The sequence below is a fragment of the Macaca thibetana genome, chromosome 1, assembly GCF_024542745.1.
Source record: "Macaca thibetana thibetana isolate TM-01 chromosome 1, ASM2454274v1, whole genome shotgun sequence".
Classification (NCBI taxonomy): domain Eukaryota; kingdom Metazoa; phylum Chordata; class Mammalia; order Primates; family Cercopithecidae; genus Macaca; species Macaca thibetana.
The window spans coordinates 110,844,794-110,871,433 of record NC_065578.1 but is presented as its reverse complement, the minus strand read 5'-3'; the positions used below and the strand labels follow the sequence as shown (position 1 = coordinate 110,871,433).

The window sequence follows — 26,640 nt, the reverse complement described above, 5'->3', positions numbered from 1 at the left end:
CAACTCTGGTCGCATCTAACAAAGTTTTTTCCTTCGTTTTTCTTTATTTTTTGTTAAAACTTTTTTTTCCACCTAATGAAGTTTAAAAGTAACATAATTATATTCCAAAACAAAGCTTATAAATATTTATAGGAAGCCAGGCATGATGGCACATTCCTGTAGTCCCAGCTACATGGGAGGCAGAGGCAGGAGGATCAGTTAAGTTCAGGAGTTTGAGTCCAGCCTGAACAACATAGAATCTGTCTCTTAAAAAATAAATAAATAAATAATTTAAAAAAGAATATTTCCAGGATACAAAAATCTCTAGTACTAACAAGGTAAAATTCACAAGGCCTGCCATCCAATCAAAAAATCATCTGGTATGTAAAGGAACAGAAATGTGATTCACAGTGAGGAGCAAAATAGAAAGAAGCAGACCCAGAAATGACGCACTCGATAGAATTAGTAGACAATGTTTAGTAGTAGTTATGTATTTTATGTGTTCAAGAAGGCAAAGATAAGAGTATGTTAGATAGAGACATGGAAGACATAAAAAAAGACCTGAATGAATTTCTGGAGATGAAAATGATGATATCTGAGATTTAACATCCCGCAGATTAAATAGTGTGAATAAAAGATCAGTAAATGTGAAGACATAGCAATACAAATGACACCAAATGAAACATAAAGAGGAAAAATAATGTTTTGGGTTTTTCTAATTTTTATTTTAATTTTATTTATTTTATTTATTTTTTATTTTTTTGGAGACAGGTGTTGCTCTATCACCCAGGCTGGAATGCAGTGGCATGATCTTGGCTCACTGCAACCTCTGCTTCCCAGGCTTAAGCGATCCTCCCACCTCAGCCTCCAGAGTAGCTGGGACTACAGGTGCAGGCCACCACACCTAGCTAATATTTGAATTTTTTGTAGAGACAAGGTTTTGCCATGTTGCCTAGGCTGGTCTCGAGCTCCTGAGCTCAAGCAACCTATCTGCCTTCACTGTGCCTGGCTAAAAGAATGTATAAAAGTGAAAAAGCATGAGTAAGCTATGGCAAAACTTCATACAGTCAAACATATTTGTAAATAGAGTTCCCTAAAGGAGAGGAGAAATAGGGATGAACAGCAAAAATGTTTGAAGAAGTAATGGTTGAGGAATTTCCAAATTTGATTATTACTGTAAAGTCAAATATCCAAGAAACTTAATGAACACCAGGCAAAATAAACAAAAAGTGTCATGAATAATTACATCAAGAAACATCATTATCAAATTGCTCAAAAGCAGAGATAAAGATAAAATCTTAAAAACATTCAGAAAAAAACCCCCTACATTACATACAGAGGAACAAAGAGAAAAATGGCAGAAGATGTCATGTCAGAAATAATGTAAACCAGAAGACTATGGAACAACATCTTCAAGGTACTGAAAGAAAAAAATTTGTTAAAACCTGGCAAAAATATCTATCAACAATGACAATTTCAGGCATTTCAAATGGCTTTTCCAGATATATAAAAAGTAAGGGAATTCATAACCATCAGAGCTGCACAACAATACATGTTAAAGGAAGTTCTATTGGCAGAAGGAAAACAATATCAGAAGGAAATCTGAATCTATAGAAAGGAATAAAGAGCAATGGAAATGGTAAATATATAGGTGAATATAAAAGATCTTTTATTATTTAAAAAATCTCTTTAAAAATAATTGTGTAAAATGGAAACAATAACATTATATTGAAAGATTTATAACATAAAGAAGTAAAATGTATAACATTAACACCAGGAAGGGGAAAATTGATATATATTGTTTTAACATACTTTGTATGAAATGGTGTAATATTATTTGAGGGTAACCTGTATACTATAAATCTTTTGTTACAAAAATAATAAAAAAGAGTTATAGCCAATGAGCCAACACAAAAGATAAAACAGAATCATTTAAAATACTCAATTATAAAGACAAGGCAAGAATGTCTCCTATCACCACTGTTTTCCATTATTGTACTGGAAGTCCTAGCTAATGCAATAAGACAAGAAAAAAGAAAAAAAAAGGTATACAGATGGGAAGAAAGAAACAAAACTGCCTGTTTTTGCAAATGACACGATTATAGAAAATTCCAAAGAACAAACAACAAAAAAACCTCCTAGAATTAATAACCAATTATGAAGAAGTTTCAGGATGCAAGGTGAATATTACAAAAGTCAATTGCTTCTCTATACAAGGAATAAACAATTGAATTTTGAAATTAAAAACACAATACTATTTACATTATCATCCCCAAAATAAAATACTTAGGTATAAATCTAATAATATAAGTACAACATCTATATGAGAAAAACTATAAAACTCAGATCAAAAAATAAAAAAATCAAATAAAGAGATATTCCATTATCAAGGATAGTAAGACTCAATATTATCAAGATGTCAGTTCTTCCCAACTATATCTATAGTTCTGAAAATTCCCCCAAGTTATTTTGTGGATATTAACATACTAATTCCAAAATGTATATGGAGAGACAAAAAACTCAGAATAGTCAACATGATATTAAAGGAGAACAAAGTCAAAGGACTGACACTACCTGACTTCAAGACTCACTATAAAGCTGTAATAATCAAGACGGTGTGGTACTGGCAAATGAACAGACAAGTAGATCAGTGGAACAGAATAGAAAGGCCAGAAATAGACATATATAAATATAGTCAATTGATTTTTGACAAAGGAGCAAAGACAATACAATGTCTCCATTGTAAGAAAGATAGTCTTTTCAACCAATGGTGATGAGCAAAAGACATCCACATGCAATAAAATAAAATCTGGACACAGACCTTACATCTCTCACAAAAATTAACTCGAAATGGATTATAAAATTAAATGTAAAATGCAAAACTGTAAGACTCCTAGAAGATAACATAGGAGAAGATCTAGATGACTTTTGGATATGATGATGCCTTTTCATATACAACTCCAAAAGCATGATCCATGAAAAAAAAATTGACAAGCTAGACTTCATTACAAAAAAATCTACTTTTCAAAAAAACAATGTTAAGAGAGAGTGAGACGATAAGCCACAGACTGAAAGATAATTTTTGCAAAAGACATACTTGATAAAGGACTATTATACAAAATATACAAAGAACTCTTAAACCTCAACAATAAAAAAATGAACAACCCAATTCAAAGATGGGCAAAAGACCTGAACAGACAGCTCACCAAAGATGATAATAAGGATGGCAAATAAGCATATGAAAAGATGATCCATCTCATATGTCACTAGGAATTGCAAATTAAAACAACAATAAGATAACACTACACAACTATTAGAATGGTCAAAATTCAAAATATTAATATAGCACTAACTGCTGGTAAGGATATAGAACAACAGGATGCATTCATTGCTGGGGGAAATGCAAAATGGTGAAGCCACTTTGGAAGACAGTTTGTCAGTTTCTGACAAAACTAAGTATATTCTTATCATACTATCAAGCAATCATGTCCCTTGGGGTATTTACCTAAATGAGATGAAAACTTATATCCACAGACACACCTACACATGAGTGTTTGTAACAGATTTATTTATAATTGCCAAAACTTGGAAGTAAACAAGATATTTTACAGTAGGTGAATAGATAAATAAACTGTGATACATGCAGACAGTAGAATTTTATTCAGTGCTAAAAAGAAATGAGCTATCAAGCTATGAAAAGACATGGAGGGCCGGGCACGGTGGCTCACGCCTGTTACTCCAGCACTTTGGGAGGCCAAAGCAGGCAGATCACTTGAGGTCAGGAGTTTGAGACCAGCCTGCCCAACATGATGAAACCCTGTCTCCACTAACAATACAAAATATTAGCTGGGTGTGGCAGCGTGCACCTGTAGTCCCAGCTACTCGGAAGACTGAGGCAGGAGAATCACTTGAACCTGGGAGGCAGAGGTTGCAATGGCCGAGATCACACCACTGCACTCCAGCCTGGGTGACAGAGCAAGACTCGGTCTCAAAAAAAAAAAAAAAAAAAAAAAAAAGACAAAAAAAAAAAAAAACATTGAGGAAACTTAAATGTATATTACAAACTGAAAAAAGCCTATCTAAAAAAGTTACATACTATATGATTCCAAATGTATGACATTCTGAAAAAGGCAAAGCTATGGGCAAACAGCAGTAAAACTAAATAAAAACATCAGTGGCTTCCAGGGGTTGGTGGGTGGGGAGGGATGAAAAGATGGAACACAGATGACTTTTAGGGCAGTGAAACTATTCAGTATGATTCTATAATGGTAGATACATGTATAGTGCATTTGTCAAAACCCAGTGAATGAGCAACATCAACAGTGAACCCTAATATAAAGTATGAACTTTGGGTGATAATGATATGTCAATGCAGGTTCTTTCATTATAATACATGTACCACTCTGGTGGGGGATGTTCTTTCATTGTAATAAATGTGCCACTCTCATGGGAGAGTGTATTAGTCTGTTTTCATGCTGCTAATAAAGACGTACCCGAGACTGAGTAATTTATAAGGGAAAGAGGTTTAATTGACTCACAGTTCTGCAGGGCTGGGGAGGCCTCAGGAAACTTACAATTATGGCAGAGAAAAGTAGAGAAAATAGTTGAAACAAAAGCAGGTTCTTTGAAAATATTAATAAAATTGATAAACTTTAGTCTGATTGATCAAGAAAAAAGACTAAATTAATAATATCAAGAATTAAAAAGGGCACATCACTACAGCTCCCACCCACACTGAAAGGATAATGAGTAAATGTTATTTACAATTTTATGCCAAGAAATTCAACAATTTAGATAAAATGGAAAAAAAAATTGTAAAGACAAACTGTCAAAGCTAAATAAATTTATAATTATAAGTTTTCACATAAAGAAAACTCCAAGCCCAGATAGTTTTACTGGTAAATTTCATCAAACATTTAAGGATGAAAGATTATCATTTCCACATAAACTCTTTCAGAAATTAAAGAAAATACCTCCCAGCTCATTCAATGAAATCCACTCTTTGTGACAACCTATTTAGTTTCCAACATTGCTTTGTTACTGAAATCAGACAGACATCACAAGAAAAAAAAAAAATCATAGACCAATAGCCTGCATCAGATAAATGGGGAAAAAAATCCCATAAAATCTTTAGCGAAGTTGAGTCTAACAATATATAAAAAGGATAATACAGTATATAGGGTCCAAGTGGGGTTTACCCCAGAAATGAGAGGTGGATTCACTTTGCAAAATCCAATTTAAAATCCATATATTAACATCTAAAATAATAAAAACCGTATCATTATGTCAATAGATGCAGGAAAAAAATTTTGACAAAATCCAGTATCACTGATAAAAGTCTTAGTAAAGTAGAGATAGAAAAAACATTCTCAATGGGATATAAGGCATCTGTGAAAAACCTACAACAAACATCATAGTTAATGATAAAAGACTGAATGCTTTCCCCGTAAGATCAGGAACAAGTAAGCATGGCAACTCTCACTGTTTCTATTTAACATTGTACTAAAGTTAGCCAGTGGAATAAGGCAAGAAAAAGAAGTAATAGACATTCTGATTGGAAAGGGATGAGTAAAACTTCTTTTTTTGCAGATGAAATGATTGCCTATGTAGAAAATCCTACATAAGTTCAATTCTAGTAGTGAACATGAGGAATTGAAATTTAAGAACAATACCGGCCAGGCATGGTGGCTCATGCCTGTAATCCCAGCACTTCGGGAGGCCAAGGCGGGCAGATCATGAGGTCAGGAGTTCGAGATCAGCCTGACCAACATAGTGAAACTCCATCTCTACTAAAAATACAAAAATTAGCTGGGCGTGGTGGCACGCACCTGTAATCCCAGCAACTCTCAGGAGGCTGAGGCAGGAGAATTGCTTGAACCCTGGAGGCAGAGGTTGCAGTGAGCTGAGATCATGCCACTGCACTCCAGCCTGGGTGACAGAGTGAGACTCTGTCTCAAAAAAAAAAAAAAAAAGGAACAATATCATTTGCAATAGCAACAAAAATAGACAAATAATAGCAACAAACAACACTTAATAATACATTTAATAAAAGGTTTGTAAAATCTGAACACTGAAAACTACAAAGCATTGCTGAGAGAAATTAAAGAAGGACAAATAAAGTGGAGAGATATGATGTGTGTGTTCATAGATTGAGTGGGCAATTCTGTCCTAAACTGATTTGTCAATTTAACACAATCCAATCAAATTCCTGGAAGACATTTTTGAAGAAATTGAAAAGCTGACTTCAAAATCTATGTGAACATTCAGAAGACCTAGAATATCCAAAACAACTCTGGAAAAGAACCGAGCTGGAGTACCAATAATACCTGATTTCAAGACTTTCCGTAAAACGACAACCATCAAGATGATGTGGTATTGGTATAAAGATAGACAAATAGATTGACGTAACACAATGCAGAGCAAAAATGGAAATAAATCCATACCTATATGGTCAATTGATCTTCAAGAAAGGTGCCAAAACAACTGAATGGGTAAAGGACAATCTTTTCAACAAATGGTGCTGAAGCAATTAAATAGCAATAGGCAATCAAATGAACCTCAACCCTTACCTCATACCATATACAAAAATTAACTTGAAATGTAACATTGACTTGAATATAAGACTAAAACTATAAAATTTCTAGGACAAAACACAGGAGAAGGTCCAAGTGGCCTTGGGTTTGGCAAAGATTTCTTAAATATAACACAAAAGCACAAAATATACAAGTGAAAACAAATAATAAAGATGAATTCTTTTGTCCTTCATAAGGCACTCTTAAGAATATAAAAAGGTTGGCCACAAACCAGGAGAAAAGATTTGCAAATCTTATATCTGACAAAAGACTTATAACTAAAATATGCAAAGAATTCTGACAACTTCATTAAGAATATGAATAACCCACTAGAAAAATGGGCACAAAATTTAATAGTTACTTCACCAAGGATGATATGCAAATGTCAAAAAAGCACATAAGAAGATGCCCAGTCTCAATGGTTAGTAGGCATATGCAAATTAAAATGAGATACCATTATGTAACCACTAGAATGCCTAAAACGAAAGCAACTGACCATTCCAAGCACTGGTGAGGATTTATGTGGAGATACTGGAACTCTCATTCATTACTGGTGGGAATGTAAAATGAAATAATCATTTTACAAGACACTTTGGCAATTTCTTTAGTGAAATACATCCACTGTATGATCCAGTCATCCCACAACGAGGTATTTACCCAAAAAACGTGTCCTTACAAGACTTCTTCACAAATATTTATTACAACTTTATTTGTAATAGTCCCAAACTGGAAACAATCCAGATGTCCATCAACAGGTGAATGCACAAGCACATTATGATAGATCCACACAATGGAATCCTACTCAACATTAACAATGAATGAACCATTGATGCACACAACAAATGGATGAATGCCAAAATTATACAGAAAATGCAAACTAATCTGTAATAACAGAGAGCAGATCAATAGTTAGGGGACAGGGTGGGGAGGGGTGGGAGGGAGGAATTACAAAGAGGCATGAGGAGGCTTGGGAGCGATGGCCATGCTTATTATCTTGACTGTGGTGATGGTTTCACAGGTGTATACATGTGCCAAAACTTGTATAAGTCAAAGTGTGCACTTTAAATATATGCAATTTATTGCATGCTAATTAGACTTCAATAAAGGTATAAAACAAAAAGAATTCATTTCAGATTACTACCTACCAGCACACAAACATATAACTGAAATAAAAATACCATTACTATGTACAGTGTAATCTGACATATCCATTCCACTCCATTTAACTGAAAATTCAACGTGGTCATGATCCATTAAGTTGATTTCAGGATTCCTGAATGAGGTGATACCTGTAGTTTGAAAAACACTGTTTTCAGATATATTTGAAAAATGAATGGCTTCCACCCAAAACAGTCTCTTAGTTACATTGACAAACCCCTCTGAGACAGTTTCTGTCTTTACTACTAAATTTCATCTCCCCTTCTATTCACCTGGTTAAGAAATTATACAGCCTTAAAGTAAAAGTACTAATCTTCCAGTTTCCTGCATCGGAGACTGAGATTTACTCTCACCCTTTTGCCATCATCATCTTATTATCTTGTTGGGGAGATTGTTGATTCTGTGATCTTGTAATAAAAACTTTTCTGTGATGACTGTAGTCAAGAGGAACACATGTGGAGCTTTTGGGGAACACTGAGATGGCAGCTACCTGACTGCACATGTACTAAGGTTGCCAAGGCCTTTGGACTTCACTAACATGGGTAGCAGCTGCTATTAACTATCGTTTCCTCCATAAAATAAAGCAAGCTGGCTCTGGCAGTGAACCCACTCTTTATGACAACCTATTTAGTTTCCCGAAGAATTTACCATTAGTTGTTGTTTTTGCCTGTGCATTGAAGACGATATGGAAAGAGGTTCCTGTTTGTCCTGTTTGCTAACGTACAGTACCTTAACAGTGGTTAACTGGGTCTGTGTACAACATGGCTCAGCAAAGAAGAGAAAAAGGCGGCCAGGTGTGGTGGCTCATGCCTGTAATCCCAGCACTTTGCAAGGGCGAGGCGGGTGGGTCACCTGAGGTCAGGAGTTCGAGACCAGCCTGGACGATATGGTGAAACCCAAACTCTATTAAAAATACAAAAGTTAGCTGGGTGTGGAGGCAGGTGCCTATAATCCCAGCTACTCAGGAAGCTGAGGGAGGACAATCACTCCAACCTGGGAGGCGGAGCTTGCAGTGAGCTGAGATCGTGCCACTGCATTCCAGCCTGGGTGACAGAGCAAGACTCCATCTCAAAAAAAAAAAAAAAAAGAGAGAGAGAGAGAGAGAGAAAGACATTAAGCTAGAAGAGGGAAAGAGAGAACAAAAAAAATGAAACCTGGGCTTGGGTTAGTTTCAACTCTGCTATGAATGAGTCTTCCTGTATGCAACTTAATAATTATGTGCCTGGTGGTCTCTCTTTAATTACACATCTCTCCATGTCACGGGCTGTGGGGTCATTTGCAAATTCAGTCCATTTTGTGTTCATAAAGATTTTAATAAATTAATCTGGAACCAAAAGGAAATGAAACTCAGGCAGAAATTTGAGTTGTGATTCTGCCCTCAGCTCTTTTTAAACAATGACTGAAGATAAGAAACACAAAGTGCTGCCATTATTTCCCAAGACCATGATCTTCTCAGTGGTTCCAGTAGAACTAGTGGACTAGATGCTCAAACCAAGCCTCGTAGCACACGCAGGGGACACAGGACTGTAAACAAGAGCTTAAATTCCTAGTTGAGGCTGGGGACGGTGGCTCACACCTGTAATCTCACCGCTCTGGGAGGCTGAGGATCACCTGAGGTCGTGAGTTCGAGACCATCCTGGCCAACATGGTGAAACCTCGTCTCTACTAAAAATACAAAAATTAGCTGGGCGTGGTGACAGGCACCTGTAATCCCAGCTACTTGGGAGCCTGAGGCAGGAGAATCGCTTGAACTTGGGAGACAGAGGTTGCGGTGAGTCGAGATCGTGACACTGCACTCCAGCCTGGGCGACAGAGTGAGACTCCATCTCACAAAACAAAAAACAAACAAACAAACAAACAAAAGACAAAAATATTCCAGTTGGGGAAGGATGGCCTAGGTCAGTTGATTTAACTCAAAAAATCTTACATCTAGATTATTCTCTGATAAGTAGCCAGAGATTGTAAGTTCAGAATTTGAACCATTTTAGGAGAGGAGAATCAGAATGCATTAATGTTATTGCTTCTGGGCAAATAGATTTCAGTAGCTAGTTCACACCTTCCTTATTTAGGAACTAGGAGAGAGCATGATGTAATGATCATACTTGGACCTTGGTGTTAGGCAAAGCTTGTTTCAGATTCTATCTCAGCTGCCTGCCAGCCTTATGAACTTGGGAAAATTGCTTCGCCTCTCTGAACTTTAGGCTTCTCATTTAGGTCACTGTTTCTCAACTGGGAGTGATTCTCATCCTCCAAATTCTCCCAGGGAATGTTTGGTAATGTCTGGAGACACTTTCGATTGTCATGACTTGGATGTGGGGGATGTTACTGGCATTTAGTGGGCAGAAGCCATGGTTACTGCTAAACATCCTATAGTGCACATTCAGCTCCTCACAACAAAGAATTATCCAGTCCAAAATGTCAATAGGACTGAGGTTGAGAAATCCTGGTTTAGAGATAATGTATGCAAAGTGTCTGGCTTAAAATAGGTAGATGCTGAATGAATGGTAGCTACCATTGTCAAATGATCAATTCAGTGTGGCTGATTAAAACCCAGATTCTGGGGAAGTGAAGACCATCCACGTCTGTCTTATATTCAGAAAAACTCCCTAACAGTGGTAGCCGCAATCTGTCAAACAGCACAGGTATAGCAAAAAGGTTAAAAGTGGTTCCTCTGGAGCCAGCCTGCTTGGGTCCAGATCCTGGCTCTACCATGAACTACATATGTGTTCTTGAGTAAGTCACTGAACCTCAGCCTGCTTATCTATAAAATGGGTACACCATGATATCCACCTCACAGGGATGTGTTAACATACAAAAGAACCTAGTCTGCATAGAAAGTACTCAACTAGTATTTGCTGTTATTACTGGGGGAGTTGTTATGAGGTTAATGCTGAGAGGGGCACTGGTTTGAATAAGAAGCTCTGAAGTTTTTGATGTGGAGTGTGAAGGGGAACGCACCAAACAGAAATAAATCATCCATGCAGCAGTAGGAAAGTGCATCAACCCACTGAGGACCCACTGTTAGTTGTTGGGCAAGGGGCCAGGTATCTATAACTAACATCTCATTGAATCCCCTTCACAGCTCTTTGAAGTGGCTTTTATTAACCTATTTCAGTCTCACTTCACAGATGTGAAAATAAGCTCAGAACAATTAAAGTAATTTGCCAAAACTCACACAGCCACTAAGTGGCAGGGCTGGGGTTTTGAATCCTAATGTGATTCTGGTGTGTGTTTGTTGTGGGCTGAAATTCAGAAATGCTCTACTCACAGCAAATTCTCAGAATATGAAACATTTAACCAGGTTTCTATATGTAAGGAAAGGAAGAGAAATTTAAAACCAAGCCTCTGGCCCTAGTAGCCTGGCTGCAACAAATGGCCTGGGGTATGTAGAGAAGAGAGTGACAGGCAATCTGGACGGCAGGATGCAATTAACAGGAGCAGTCCTTGCTTGCTTTTTTTTTTTTTCTATTGACAACTGGTAAATCCAAGGAAGTCATCCTGTACTGCTATAGCAGCATAAAGCTACTTAGAAAGAACATTTCTTGGAAATGTCTGAGGTGTGATAGCCTAAGAGAAAGGCTATGGACTCAGTCTCTCCAGGAGAGATTGAGGGTTCCTCAGACATCCCTCATTGCACTAAATGTTTTCATGAGGCTAGTGTGTGCCTGCGTGTGTGTGTGTTTGTACACATGCGCAAGCATGAGCTTGCACTTCTGCACTTGGGAGGGAGGGAGGAAGGGAGAGGAGTGAGAGAGTGTGGGATGGGGCCATAATAGCCTGGGACTGAGAAGCCAGCAGAACCAGGGAAAGGTTCTAGGTAGTTGCTGTCACCTTCCCCTAAGCAAACAGCTTTATTTAGATAAGAGTGAGAATGGTGCTTGGAAAAAGCCGAAAGGTCTGATTTATCCCAAGACTAGCTGTGTTAAGAGGTTTATACGTCAACACTCAGGGCTGGGGCTGTGGAACAAGTGTTGTTTTGTGGATTTCTGGCTTTCCCCAGGGTCCCCTTCACCTTATCCTGTGTTGAAAGGCATCGCACACTGCTCATACTGGCACAACCTAGCCATCTGGCTTGCCCACTCTCTTCCAAGCTGAGGTCTTCTTCAGACTTCAGCTTTGCGGCTTTCTGCCTGGAATAATGGGAGCTGAGGCCTTCTCAGAAACCCTGGGCCCCACTCACCCAGCAGAAGCTGAGGAGGAGCCAAGAACAGGCCACAGGCCTCGGTTGGTGTCATTGTGTGTCCTGTGTGTTCTGTTGAGGGCGTAGGAGGGTCTGTTCTTCCCTGGGCAGAAATGCTCTCTCGAGTTCACTAACCTGGTTGTTTAAATTTAGGCGAGGAAACAGATGCTGGCTGGGGCGGAAGTCTAAGGAGAAGAAGAGGTCTTGGCAGTGGTTTGCTGAGGCTGATAAGAGCATGAGATGTGCTCCAAGCCCGGCCTCTGCTGATTTGCTTTTGGGCCTTCCTGACGTCGCCCTGAGCCATCACCATCAGAACTTGGCTTTTCTGCAAGTTCCTCCTCCTGACTGACCTGGAGGGGGTTATTTTTAAGTTGATCTTTGTGACTTCCTTTTGGCTCACATTTCCACTCCCCTCTCTCAAATGCCCTGAGAGCAGTTTCCTGCTTAGGCCAACTTTAGCACAAGGTGCTGCCTGCAAGGCCCTGGGAGGTGAGGGCTGTCGGCCCTGGACAGCGGCCTTGCAGACAGGGGTGCTGAGGGCGCTGTCCTGGCAGGCAGGGGGCAAATCCAATTGCTCTCATGATAGGGCTGTGCAGAGGACTCCCAGCCTCCCAGGGACTGGCCTCCGATCAGTCCTCCAGCAGGAGTCATGCAGTCCCACCTGCAGGTCCCGGCCGCTCCCTGACATAAATGGTAGGAACGCCGCGGTTAGTTCCTCCAGGCTGGGCCGGGGCTGTGCTGACCTCTGAGAGCTGCGGGGGAACACCCCTCCCTCCGGCCTCCCCGGCTCCCGGAGTTCCGGAGGAGTGCGTCCGGCCCGCGCAGCACCAGCATCCTCAAATTGTGTCTCGGATGAATCAGGTCGAGAGTCCCGCCCCCTCTGCCAGCAGCAGTAGAGCAACGTAGAAGAGCCCACGCCACTGCGACTTCTAGGGGGTTGTCGGGGCCACAGTCCCTGGCGCCAGGGCCCCCTCAGCGCTGCTCCTGGGCTGCCTCTGTGTCCTCCTTCCCAGGCTCAGGGGAGCGGCCGTGCAGCCGCGGAACCCAGACGCTGCCAGGAGGCTCGGCGCGCATCGCCTCTGGCGCAGCTGGCTGATGCAGGAACCTTCTTCCTTGTCATCTGCTGAAAGGGGACTGGCAGCGTCCCTAGCTCCCATTGGGGAACACGACGCCCCTGTCCTCTACCTATCTCTACAACCAGGGCATGAACAGCCTCTCAGCGGCGACTCCCTCCTCGCACAAACAGGGCTAAGGACCGCAGGCCACAGGGTAGAGAACTGGCATTTCCCCAAGGCACAGGAGAAGCCAGGCTCAGTTTTTAGTAGGTGGGAGTTCTGGTTCAGCGACCCCAGTGAAATCAGGCAGGAAGAGCCAGTCGATCCTCCCTACTCTGCCGGCCACTGTGATGCTCAGAAAATCACTTCCAGGTTAGTCTGGGTCAAGAACTAGGTCTCACTCTAGAGATTCCCTCCGCATTGGAAGAGCTGACCAAGGACTGTCCTTCTGTTGAATTCAGGATTCTGAACTCTCAGCCTCTGTTTTCTATCTGCAGAAATGAGCCAATCCCACTTCTCAAGGTTGCAATTGGATTCAATGAGGGGCTCCAGGCAGTGTAACACAGGTGACTGGGCATGGGACTGCCTGAGGTCAAGGTGGGCTCTGCCCTTTGCTAGCAGTGGAAACTTGGGCAAGTTGCTTGACCTTGCTCAATGTCAATATCTTTACCTGTGAAAAGAAAAGGTGATGAAAATGACAGGCTCTATTACAGGGCTATGCCAAGGATCAAGGGAGAGCCTCTGACAGAGTATTCCAAGGTTAATGAAAGATTAGAGGATGTGCTAGTGTGGTCCAGGCCCAGAGACAGCCCTGGAGTGTTACCATTATTGTGTTACTGCATGGGGAAGTCTGAGCATGGCTCTTGGCTTTAAGGGAGGCATGACTCTTCACTATGACTTTAAGGGAGGCAGCATGGTATATGTGTCTGTGCGTGTGTGTGTGTGTTCCCACACTGCATGCACACTGATATACTAGCAGTGGGGTGATGGTGGCTCTCAGTATGGTTCAGATTTTGCTGCTGCTTTTTTTTTTAAAGACAAAGTCTCACCCTGTCACCCAGGCTGGAGCGCAGTGATGGTGTGATCCTGGCTCACTGCAGCCTCAACCTCCCAGGCTTGACCTCCCTGACCTCCCAAGTCTCAAGTAGCTGGGACTAGAGGTGCAGGTCTATAATTTTTTTACACTATGCCGAACTAATTTTTTTCTGAATTTTTTTGTAGAGACGGGACCTTGCTACGTTGCTCATGCTGGTCTTGAACTCCTGGGCTCAAGCAATCCACCTGTCTCGGCCTTCCAGACCACTGGGATCACAGGTGTGAGCTGCCACACATCCCGGACTTTACTTGTAGCTACTACATCTACTCCCTTTTTGGGCCTTTGTCGTCATCTCTGAAATGGCGAGTTGTACCTATTGTTTTCTAAGAGCCATTTTGGCTTTACCACACAAGAGTTTAACATTTTAAATGATACTTATAAAAGGATATGTGCATCCTCCCTTCACTTGGTCAAGACACTGCAAAGAGTGAATGTTTGGAGAGTAAAAGAAGAAGGGACGGGGTTGTGAGACCTGTGTGCCTATGTGCGGTTTTCTTTTCTTTTTTTTTTTTTTTTTTTTTTTTTTTGAGACGGAGTCTTGCTCTGTCGCCCAGTCTGGACTGCAGTGACACGATCTTGGCTCACTGCAACCTCTGTCCCCCAGGTTCACGCCATTCTCCTGCCTTAGCCTCCCGAGTAGCTGGGACTACAGGTGCCCACCACCACGCTTGGCTAATTTTTTGTATTTTTAGTAGAGAGGGGTTTCACCATGTTAGCCAGGATGGTCTAGATCTCCTGTGATCCACCCGCCTCGGCCTCCCAAAGTGCTGGGATTACAGGCGTGAGCTGCCGTGCCCGGCCTATGTGTGGTTTTCTGTTGAGGCTTCACCCTTTGCCCTCCTCCCTGAGATTCTTGGACCTTCTTGCCACAGCCCCTCCCACCAGCTCCCGTGCAACCCCACCCCAACTAGGGGCTGCCCTGCCTCCCTGCAGATGTTTCCAGTTTGCAGACAGCATGGAGTTCATGTTGGTCATTTGTTCCATTTGCTCAGAAACAACAGCTAGCATTATTGGGAGGAAATGGAGAGGGTGCCAACTCCGAGATAACACAAAAAGCCCTAGTCATGGGCACTAGGCGTGGGTGGAGTAGAGGGAGGGAGGGGGCATAGGCTGGACCATCTGCAGTGACCTAGAGTTCTGTTGGCCCTGCTGAAGTCATGGTCACTGAAGCAGTGTCGAACTTTCCTCTGGGAATGAGCAGGCCTGTTGACTTATCTTAGAGGGACAAGAACAGAATGAGATTTTATCTTGGAGGCCTAGGAGAGACTGGAGAGCCTGGCTCCCCTGCCCAGCCCTGAGGCTAAGCTCTCAACTAGAATAAATTCTATTTCTTTACTTCTTTGAAAGCAGAAATGATTCCAGGGTTAATGAAAGATTAGAGGATGTTTTGTATTTCAGGTCAAGAGAAAATACAAATAAATGTAATGCAAATTAAATTACTGGCCTCTTGTGCCTCTGTGTTTGCCCATGTACAGTTGTTGTGGCTGGAGTTGGCTGTAATATCCCCCCTTGTTGCTGTTATTCAGCAACCCTCACACCCTGCGCAGGAGGTGGCCCCTTTATTGTAGTGAGTAGTGCTGAGTGATCCGCCAGGCCTTCTAAAATGAGTGACACTCAAGAAACAGAAACTGTGACTATTGCTCTGAATACTCTAGTTCTTGATATCTGGCCCTTAGAGGGCTTCACCTGCAGCAACTGAGGGGGCCTGGGTGGCTCTTGGGGACTGGTGACCTGGAAAACTATGTGTCTGGAAGCTGTGAACTGTCAGACCTGGGGCAGCCTTTCCCCGGGGTTCACAAAGTCCACCCAGCAGGCCTGCTTATGCTGACAAATCACTGCTTCCTGGCAAGGATGGAGAAAGGAGAGGAAAATGGTACCGCCTCCCACAATCTCTTTTGGATACTTCCTATTTCTAAAGCTGGAGGTAGCACTGGGGCAGTTGGGACAGGGATAGAGCACCTCCAGAGAAAGACTGAGACAATCAGCCCTGCAGAAAGACAGGGTCTATGGAACACATCCTTGTAGCTTCCCAACAAGTCTGTATCTCACAGTTCAGTAGCCCACAGGGTGGTGGATGTGGAATGACTTTCCTTTAATTCAACCTCCACCAAGCACCTTGTAAGTGGAAGTAGAGCACGGGTTGGGCACTGGAGTGGCTCTGATAGTGAAACATCAGCCCCCGACCCTACCCAGCTGTAGTACTCACATTTCTGGTAGCTGCCCGAGATGGTGGTGCCGGGGACCGAGTGCTGTGCCAACTGCCGTGCCTGAGTTACTTCATCCAGTCCACAGAGAAGTATCTTATTTATCAAAGGGGGAAATGAAGACACAGAGATTCAGCAGTTTGGCCAAGGTCATCCATTTAGAAACAGAGTTCAAAATAAGAGAGACGCAACATATTCAGAAACACATGGCTGGAGCCTGACAGTGATTTCTCCTCTGGAGCACGTTGGGTTGAGTGGAGTGGGGCGGGCCTGATGCCCAGTGAGGAGGCACTAGAGTACGTGCTATGCTGGGCACACAGGTGGCTGTGTCTCACTGCAGCTGAACATCTATTAGGCACAGCTTGAGAGGGCCTGAACGGCACTGCTGACGTGGGTAATGTAACTGATTAGCACCCACTGTTCTACCCATTAGCATGGGTTGACAGGCCAACTGGCAAAAGGCAAATGCAGTGATGAAGAAGGAAGGGTCAGCTGTGTGCTTGATTGGAGGTCCCTAAGCTCTTTGGCCCAGGTTTCAGAAAATGGGGACATGAGTGACAAAGGAGCCAGTGAAGGGGGCTTGCTAGCAAAGAAAGCGGGCTGCTTCTCCAGTTTTGACCTTGAACTGGCCACTCTGGGCCTCCATCCCCTCTGGTGTTCCATCTCACTCCAAATGTGTTGCGCCCTAAAAACACCATCATGAACACAGTGATTTGGGGCAAAATCAGTGGTCAGTGATCAGGAGTAATGTGTCAGACTAAGCTGATAACTAGGGCCAGAGGTGGTTCCAGGTCTGGCAGATAGAAGTGTGAACAAGACAAGCAAGGGGACAAACCAAAGACAAGTAAATGAACAAACGAGCTCTGACTGTGGAAGGTGCGGCATAGGAAATACACAGAGAGGATGGAGAGAGCATGTGGGGTGTGTGTGTGTGTGTGTGTGTGTGTGTGTGTAAAGGGCACCATTTGAGATAGATCACAGAGATGAAGGAATGAAATGGACTGTTATAGGTAAATATGCTGAAATAGCAACTAATGTAAATGTTAGACATTCTCTCTGAGGGTTCCTTTAACTAGACCCAAATAGGTCATGTGGTGTTTTCTATCTGTACTGATTTGTGATTGAAGTTAGAAGATGCAAAAATCTACTTTTTGTTTAGGGAGAGGTCTTCTAAATATCCCTTCTGATTCCTCATTGGACATAGAGAGGTATAGCCAGCATTCTTACAGGTAAGGAGAAGACAGACCTGAGAATAATACATAATACATTCAACTGGAATTTATTGCAGGTTTCTTATGTGTCAGGTGTATTTTAGGATCTTCATGCTTTGGGGAGAAGGGGAGTGGGAGGAAGATACGAAAATGAATAAGGCATCATTTCTTCATTTAAGGAGTTTGCCAGCTAGTGGGAGAAGCAGTCATGTAAATAAATAACTACAGAATTGTGTAGTAAGTGCTCCAAGAGAGGAATGTGTAAGCTGATGTGGGAGTGCAGAGGAAGAAGCCATCGACTCAGCTTGACAGTAACTTTAGTCCTTTGTGGAAATAGGTGGGGCTCACATCAATAAAAATACATTCTTCCTGGGGGAATCATAGCATTATGTTTTACCCAGCGCCATTCCTAAGGAAGCATTTCCTAAATATTGCCGGATGTGGGTGCCTATGAGTGCTGTATTAAAAGACTCACTTCAAATGAGGGGACATTTTTAGTCTCATCAGTTTTTTTCTCTTTTGCCAAAATTGATAATGTAAAATGTTATTTGGGCCACCTGTGGGAGAAAAAAATCCTCACCCCCAAATCATGGGGGTACTGACAATTATCCCTGCATGACAGACTGGACCGAACAACCTGCAATATGCCTGGAAACAAATGCGTACTCCTTCTAACGTGAGATCTATGGAGTTATTTCTTATACCTTGCATACTGCCAGAAACGACGTGCAGCTCCTCATGAAAACAGGGCCTGACAGAATTACTAAAACACCGGTAGCCGAGGAATGATTTGGGGCACGCAGACATCCTAGAAAACCTAAGCCAAGTGTGATTACTGAGACTGAACATCGGCTCTGACACTCCCGGCTGCTCACACACAAATGAATGAGACAAAGCTTTGCCACTAACCAGATGAACAAGGCAGTCTAATTTATTAAGAAAAACGACCTCTTTTCTAGGACTAAAACTCCTCAGAGAAATTTATCCTATGAAACTTTATGTAAGAGACATAGCAACAGATAGTATCTTCAATCATGATGAAATGCCGAGACTTACTTCATAGGACAGTTTTTTTATATTAACCTTTCATAAAAAGCAGAGGAACTAAGGTCATCTGGGAAGGCATTTCAGCAGGGAACTAAAGTAAAACGGTTTTGCAATGTTGTTGTCTGATCAGGGAGTAGACGCAGGAGTTGCGGGTAGGGAGTGTAGAGGAAGGGCCTGCTGGCTGCTCTCCATGGGCCTGGAATAAAACTCTTGGCTGAGCTTTGACAAGAGTTGGAGAGTAGACAATTGACATAGAATGCACAGCCTTCAATAGCTGGCCCAGCCTAGGAAGCAAGTCTTACCCATTAGGATACTGAAGAATGTCTGCCCAAAATGGCAATTTGGATTTTGGCATAATTGATATTGGACTGTTTTTGTGTGGCTCATTGAAAGAGCCAGAGCTTTGCAGCCAAGATAGACTTGGGTTCAGGCCCTAGCTCTGCCATTTGCTGCTGTGCTGCCCAGAGTGAGTCAATTGTCTCCTATCCTTAGTTTTCTATCTGTGAAACGGATCTAATAATACTTGCCGGCAGGATTGATATAGAATTGTGAGTGATGTGTGCAAAACACCTGGTGAAGTGCCTGGCACATGTGAATTGGCATTTTATCAATGGCAGCTCTTACAGTAATAATTATGAAAGGACCTTGTGCAGTAGGAGGGGAAGACACATGCCATCAAAATCAGGAGGTTGCTTATCTCCCACTGTGGCGGTAGGGTTTACATGCAATTCTCTGAGAAGTTTTGTCCCATTTGATAGGTAGCATGTTAAAAGAAGGAGACCAGGACATTGCCCTGCTGTAAACATTCGGGATCAGTAGTTGATATATCCAGAACTCATTGCTACACCTCCCGGTGTTTAGATAAAGGGCATGAGAATCAACATCAGGATCCAAAGTCTTCCTGGGTGAAATCAAGGGATGAGGCCCTACCACGGTGAATAACCCCTGACAGGGGTGGGGACACCGGGCCTGAGCACCCAGAAGCCGAGGGCTGTGACAAAGAGGAGGTTGGGTGGCCAAGAGACATGAGGACATTTGTAAAATTCTTGGACGCTTTCCAGCAAAAGCTGGGAAAATTGACCAGTGCGACCTGCACTCACAGGAGGGGAAGGATAGGTCAGAGGTTGACAGGTGCCAAGGGAAGGATCAATGACGTATGTGGCTAAAAATCCCACTGCAACCCCTTACTGGCAAATCCCTCCTGGTCTTCTCCATTCTCATCTTAAGCAAGGAGACCAGGAGCTGGGCTCCCATCCTGGTGCTGCTTTTGTTTTCTTGTTTGTTTGTTTGAGAGGGAGCCTTGCTCTCTTGCCCAGGCTGAAGCGCAGTGGTGTGATCTCAGCTCACTGCAACCTCTGCCTCCCGGGTTCAAGCGATTCTCCTGCCTCAGCCTCCTGAGTAGCTGGGATTACAGGCGCACACCACCTAATTTTTGTATTTTTAATAGAGACGGGGTTTCACCATGTTGGCCACGCTGGTCTAGAATGCCTGACCTCGTGATCCGCCCGTCTTGACCTCCCAAAGTGCTGAGATTACAGGCATGAGCCACCATGCCCGGCGGTGTATGATCCTGAGCAGATCACTCATTCCCCCGCCTCAGTTTCCTCCTCTGTGAGATGAGATTGGCGATACCTGTCTTGTGGGGTTGTTGAGTTAATTCAGTAAAGTTTTACTGCGTGAGGAGCTTTGCACATGACAAAGCAAAACACAAATACTGTGTTTATTGGAACAGTCACAGGTTTGAAAGGCAAAGTTGCTTCTCAACCTTCTGGAGTCAGCAGGACTGAATTTGGTACTGCCCAGGAATATTCTGTGGGATTGGATTGACTTTAGGCAGTTGGCTACCTATTGTTGTCCCCTTTGCCTTCCCTTAATTCTCACTTCTTTCATTTTCTGCACCATCTGAGGTTGCTGGTTAAGCAGTTTCAAAGGAACATTTCAAGTTCTTCCCGTTCTCTTTCTCAGCAGCAGCCTGGGTCCCGAATGACAGCAGGAACGTGCTGCCCTCTGGTGGCCACCGTTGAGCATAGCGCCTCAGCTGGGACGCAGGAGTCATTCTTTCAGACGCTTGAAGCTGATGCTACCGTGCTAAGACTCCGGCAGTTGAAACGCTTCCTCACTTTCTGAGTGCCTTGAATTCAGTTAGCTGAATCCTTATCTTTCCCCCAGGGCCTGGAGACCTCCTGACACACTCGGTGTGGGTGGGGGGTCTGGTGGGTGAGGCTGAGCGCCCAGAGCATTTCCCCGTCGTTGGGCAGGATTTCCTGTTGCTCAGAGTGAAGGAACCTTGACCTCCCTTTCCAGGCCTCACCCTCCCTCCCACCAACACTGGCACGGAGTGAAATTCCAGGTACTCAGACTACAGCCTGTGAGTCTTGGGCTGCTTGGATTGGCCTCAGTGGCTGGGCCCTGGTTAGAAGGCCCCTGTGGAGAGCGGCTCCAGACCAGCCCCTGGGCGCGGGAAAGCCCGGCCAGACCCCTGGGGCTTGATGGAGTGGCAGACCCGGAAGAGTGGTGGGGGAGGGGCCTAGGGAGCCGCACCTTCAGGGCTGACCCTGAACACTTGTCTTTTCTAAGCCTCTGCTGTCGGCTAGCAAACATGAAGCTCTATAAAAATACAAGGCTTTGGGGAAGTGGTGATGGGGCCAAGAGGAAGTGAGCAACCTAATTTTGCGCAACTCTGCAGGCCGCCGTGGGGTGGGAGAGAGCCTTGGGCAGAAGCCCCACCTTTCGCCTGCCTGACATCCGGTCTCAGCTGCCCGGGGACCAGCTCTAGGGCTCCAGAGGCCTTTTCCCTGGGCTCCTGCTAGCACTGCATCTTGCTGTTTTCGTAGGCTGGCAGCTGGGGTTTTCTAGGCTTTTCTGAGAAGCTGCAAAGGATCAGATGAATCGTCTCTCCTGCCAGCCTCTCAGATTGTTACGCGGAACCCCAAGGGCAAGGTTGCAGTCTTGTGGTTGAGCTGTGCCCAGTTGCATCAGACCCAAGTGGGCCCCAGGCCAGGGCTTGGGACAGGTGAGGCCTTTCCCCTCCAGTCACTCTTCCTGTGATTTAAGCCAATGGTTTCTCCTAGATCTTTGCTTCCCTGATGGAGTTCAGGTTCTTTTAGTAGAATTTTAAAATTTATTTTTAATTAAAAAAAATAGAGATGGGGGTCTCACTATGTTGGCCAGGTTGGTCTTGAACTCCTGGCCTCAAGCAATCCTCTCATCTCAGCCTCCCACAGTGCTAAGGTTACAGGCTGAGCCACCACACCCAGCCTCTTCTAGCAGAATTGAAAACAGCCATGGCCTTTCTTTTAGGTGGGAAATTCTCCTGAACCACAGTTAACCACAGTTAACATATATATATATATATATATTTTTTTTTTTTTTTTTAGAAAAAATTGCACCTTGAGCCAATAAAAATGTTTTCCTTTCTGGCCCAGAGCTCACCTTGGGGCCCCAGCCTTACCAGCGGTCTGCTCATGCAGTCATCTGGTCCTGCCATCTCTTCCTAGCTCAGAGCAGTTGCCAGATCTACGTGATACTTGAGCTTTGTGCCCATAGTCTTGGTGGCTGCTTTCTTTTTTAGATCTGAGAATACTGATCTCTACTAATTTTGATAGCATGGCAACATCAAACCCAGGGACTCCTTGTACTTTTGAAAGGTTTGTGTAGTTTATTTGCTCATTTACTTACTGAGGGCTGCCATTCAGAACCTGGGCTCCGAAGCAGAAGCCTAGGTCTGAATGCTGGCTTTGCCACTGCCTAGCTTACAACTTTGGGCAAGTTATTTAACCCCGCTGAGCCTCAAGTTGCTCAGCATAATGGTAGTATCTATTTCATTCGAGAGCATTGAATGAGTCTGTGAATGTAAGCTGCTTAACACTGAGTAGTTGGTATGATGGAGAGCACTTAAGAGTCCTCGCTGATTTATTGTTTCCTTATATACCCAATGCCTAGTTTATGCCACCTGATTCACTGAAGTGCTTTCCTATTCATTCATGAAAAATGTACTGAGCACCTATGATCTGCCAGGCATCATAGTAGGGGCGAGAAATGCAGCAATGGAAAGTGGTGGTCCCTGCCCTCCAGGAACTCACAGGCTAAGTGGGGAAGTCATATACACCCAGCACAATGCCGTCCCGGAGGAGAAGTGAAGACTGGGAAGTTTTCTTCAAGGTCCTGTTGGGGAACAGTCTTGGAGGAAAAGTATTTGTTTTCTAGGCGGACTTGGGGCAGAAGGGCCCTGCAAACCGGGCAAAGAGTGTGTGCACAGCGGAGAGGAAGTGAAAGAGAATGACTCTGAGCCACGAATTGCTCAGCAAAGCGGACCCAGGTGTCAGGAGACTGCAGAGACCGGGAGACCCATCAGAAGGGTGTAAGCCACTCTAAAGAGTCTGGACTTGATCCTGAGGCAATGCACAGACTAAATGGTTTGGAAGCGGCAGGGGTCATCCTGGGTGTTGAGCTCTGGCATGGTTCCTCTGGTTGCCTGAGGCGCGGAGTAGGAGGCTGCAGCATCACCTACTTGAGATGTGATGAGGTGCATGACCAAGAGTGGCTGTGCGCCATGGGCTGTGGGTGCAGCGGTAGGAATGGGCAAATGAGGTGGTCTTCTGCCCCAGCCTCTCTGTCCCCTTTCCCAGATTGCCTTTTGGTTTTCAATCTAGGGCCGGGTTCCAGGTCAAAATGTTAAGTGACTGTGAAAGTCCTTCCTCTCTGTTCTCAAATCACCTGCAACCCCAACCCCAGCAGTGATGGACCTTGTCTATTCAGAGAACATGAAGGAAGGGCTTCCCTTGTTCACAGAAAAGAAACCCCCCATGGTATGTGCAGAGAATCCTGAGGATAGAATTCCCAGGTGGGCAGAGGTGGCTAGGTTGGTGACCCTAAGTGTGTCTCCTGCCTTTCTTCTCTCTAGTGGGTTATTCTTTCATGTGTTATCTTGCGTACAGCATGCTGGGTTTGGACACAGACCCCTTTCCTTGGTTTCTCTGACCCAGCTGAGATGGACTGATTACAAAAGAACTCACCTATATACTGGAGTAGGGGAGGGAGGGTTTTTGCAGTGTTTAACCAAGGTTCAAAGAGTGCTATATAGTGAGAAAGGTTTTTGGGTTTTTTTTTTTTTTTTTTTTTTTTTTTTTTTGGTAGCATGCAGCCTCTTAGAAATTTCTCTCAGTAACTTCCTTCTCTGAAGCACAGATAAAGAAAGCAATTACAGTAGAAGCATTTGTGAGAGGACGCATTGGAGGCTGATGAAGCTTTTCAAGTTCCAGCAGTGCAGGGATGTGGGCAGAACTGATGTTGGAATATACTAGAATGATGGAAATTCAGTTGGAGAGGACTGCCCCTTTTTAATGTCTGGGGAGTTTGCTCCGGGAGAAATGACAAGTCTGGCAGGGACGAATATGGGATTTGGTAAGACTTGGATCAAACTGGGATACAGCGGTGGTGGTAGGGATTGGAATCAATGAATGATGCCAAAGCAGAGGAACTAACAAGAGGACCCTGATGGGCCCCAGGCAGAGGCCTCTCCCTTATGCCCCACTCCGAAGTGTTTGTTAGTAAACACCAGAACACTATTGTTGTTACTGCTGAATTTTGTTTTGGGCTGTACATATTTAGATGCTTAAGGTAAAAATAATAAAGCTCTCAAGCTACTGTGTGGGCTTCGGTCCAAGTGTTCCTTCTTGTTGCCTCTCTAACATGCCTGGTTAAAATAATCCTTTTGGGTGGTGCTGAGAAGCACCTGAACCAGATGGACTCCCCAAATAACAATGGTGTGCAAGTGTCTCGTTCCCAGAAGTTGGTGACTAGGTAAGCAGCTTCAGGGAGAGGGGGCTGATTCCCAGGCAGTTGCCTGTTTCTGCGGGGATGGGGCTGAGGCGTGGGGAGTGTGGGCAGGAGCACATGCCATTTGATTCTGTTGCATACGTTCTTTTCCCTTCCTTCTGTATGTCTGGTCATTCTGCTCTTCTGTCGTTCCTCACATAGGTTGGACATTGGCCGGCTGCCAGTGTCAGGGCCAGTGTGATTTTGCTGCGGTGTGAGCTGAGAAACAGAGGTGGAGGCTAAGCAGGTGTGATGCTTTGCAGAGGTGCTGAGATTTTGCCCTTCTGACCAGGGAATCTTTGCTTATCCCTTTGATCAAGGATCCTTGCTGCAAAGGCTGGGTATCGGCTGTGCTCAGTGAAGCAAGAACTTAGCAGGAATAGTTCTGGCTAAGGTTAGGAGGCTGCCACCAAAGTCTCTTTTGTTCCTCTTCTCCCCTTTGCCTGCTTGTCATGAGATCTTTTTGCTAAGCTGGCAGAAAGATTGCATAGTCAGTGCTTCCAGCTCCTCTCCCACCTGATTCTGCACTGTCATCTGGTCCCTGGATGAATGAATTCTGACACCCAATCTTGCTTTGAGCCTTCTCTGTGCCACTCGTGACTCCTCCTCTGCTCTTTCCATCTTTCTGCTGAGAGTTCCTGGCTCTGTACTTCCTCTTGGCCCATCTCACTTCCTGAAACAAGCCTGAAGAGGGTTGCTTATCTCGATGGAACTCAGAAAGCCAAAAAGCTGCAGGCAGAGGCCTTGAGGGCATCGGTTTGGGGAACTAAGAGCAGCAGCACTTTCAGATTCAGTCCATATAGAACTGTCCTCCAGGGTTCTGGGAACCTGAGGATGTGCGGCGCCTAAAGGGGCTGGAAGTGATCCACCTGTGATGAGCCCTTTCTAAGAGATCACCCCACCAGAAAAGAGTAGGAATGAGCGAGTTGGGAATTTTAGACTGTCACTGCACATGGACCTCTGGGAAGACGTCTGGCAAGAGCTAGGCCCACTGGCCCTACAGACGGATCTTGCTGGCTCACCTGTCCCTGTGGAGGTTCCCCTGGGAAGGCAAGATGCCCAACAACAGCACTGCTCCGTCATTGACCGATGTTACCTACATCACCATGGAGATTTTCATTGGACTCTGCGCCATAGTGGGCAACGTGCTGGTCATCTGGGTGGTCAAGCTGAACCCCAGCCTGCAGACCACCACCTTCTATTTCATTGTCTCTCTAGCCCTGGCTGACATTGCTGTTGGGGTGCTGGTCATGCCTTTGGCCGTTGTCGTCAGTCTGGGCATCACAATCCACTTCTACAGCTGCCTTTTTATGGCCTGCCTACTGCTGATCTTTACCCACGCCTCCATCATGTCCTTGCTGGCCATCGCTGTGGACCGATACTTGCGGGTCAAGCTTACCGTCAGGTAGCCTGCAGGGTGGGGTGGGCAGCAATTGAGACACCTGGGAAATGAGACTACAAAGCCCAGAGCCCAGACTTTTTGAGTAAAAAATGAATCCAAATTGGCCCTTGATGTTGAAAGAGGGCAGTAAGTGTCTTTTTGTGATATGGTCTGTGAGGGGGTTAGCAACAATGAGCTGGGATTCAGGAGCTAGAATCAGAGGAATGCTCCAGTCCTCTCCCCACTGATAGGGGTGGGTGCTCAATCCCTCCAGCTATAATTACTAATCCTTGGCTAGAAATGATGAAATCTTGATGCATCTTTAATTAGTAAAAAATTCTCTTCAGTTTTAGAAATGATAAAAGCCTACTAAGATAAGACGTATTATTTTAGGAGAAGCAGGCAGATAAGAATAAGAGGAGATAAACCGATGGCTCTATTGTTTTGCAAATGTAGGTTATTATTTTATCTTTGCTTCCTATTCTGTGCCCACTTCAATGTTGAGAAAGGGATTCTTGGAATATATATATATATATATATATATATATATATTCCTATATATATTTATTATATTAAATATATGTATCCTGTGTGTGTGTGTATATATATATATTTTTTCCTCCTTCTCCTCCTGAGATGTGAGAGCTTTTTTCCTAAAAATATTTTTCATTACATGTGACTATATGAAGAGAACGGACTGCCAAATGGAGAAATCTATTTCCCCGGGCGACCTAAATTGCATTGGTCTCATGTTTCTCTTCACTTCTCTGGAGGAAAGAGCAGAGTGAGGGAGCTACAAACAAGCTTTAGATGTAGACAGTCTGGGTTCAAATCCCAGATGTGAGATCTGATCTTGAACAAGTTGTTTAACTTTGTCTCCTTTGGTTTCCACTCTGTATCACGGTGGTGACGATGCTCGGAACTCAGACTTACCTTTTTT

The 26,640-nt window shown here is 43.9% G+C and overlaps 1 protein-coding gene across 7 annotated transcripts in view; it reads left to right on the top strand.

Annotated features, from left to right (window-relative positions):
• The window catches only part of LOC126929886 (adenosine receptor A3), an 80,036-nt gene that overhangs the window by 34,695 nt on the left and 18,701 nt on the right, over positions 1–26,640 (top strand). The window contains exon 1 of one of the 7 annotated variants that reach the window (XM_050746559.1): positions 20,736–20,852. The exons of 1 other annotated variant lie outside the window; for it this stretch is intronic. Coding sequence is in view for 5 of the 6 variants with exons in the window: in XM_050746556.1 (XP_050602513.1) it covers positions 25,375–25,724 (350 nt within the window). In the remaining variant the exon portion in view is untranslated. Of the gene's footprint in view, positions 1–20,735; positions 20,853–24,892; positions 25,725–26,640 lie in introns of those variants that run through there. 5 more of the 7 variants (XM_050746556.1, XM_050746555.1, XM_050746560.1 and 2 more) reach the window with 5 other exon arrangements.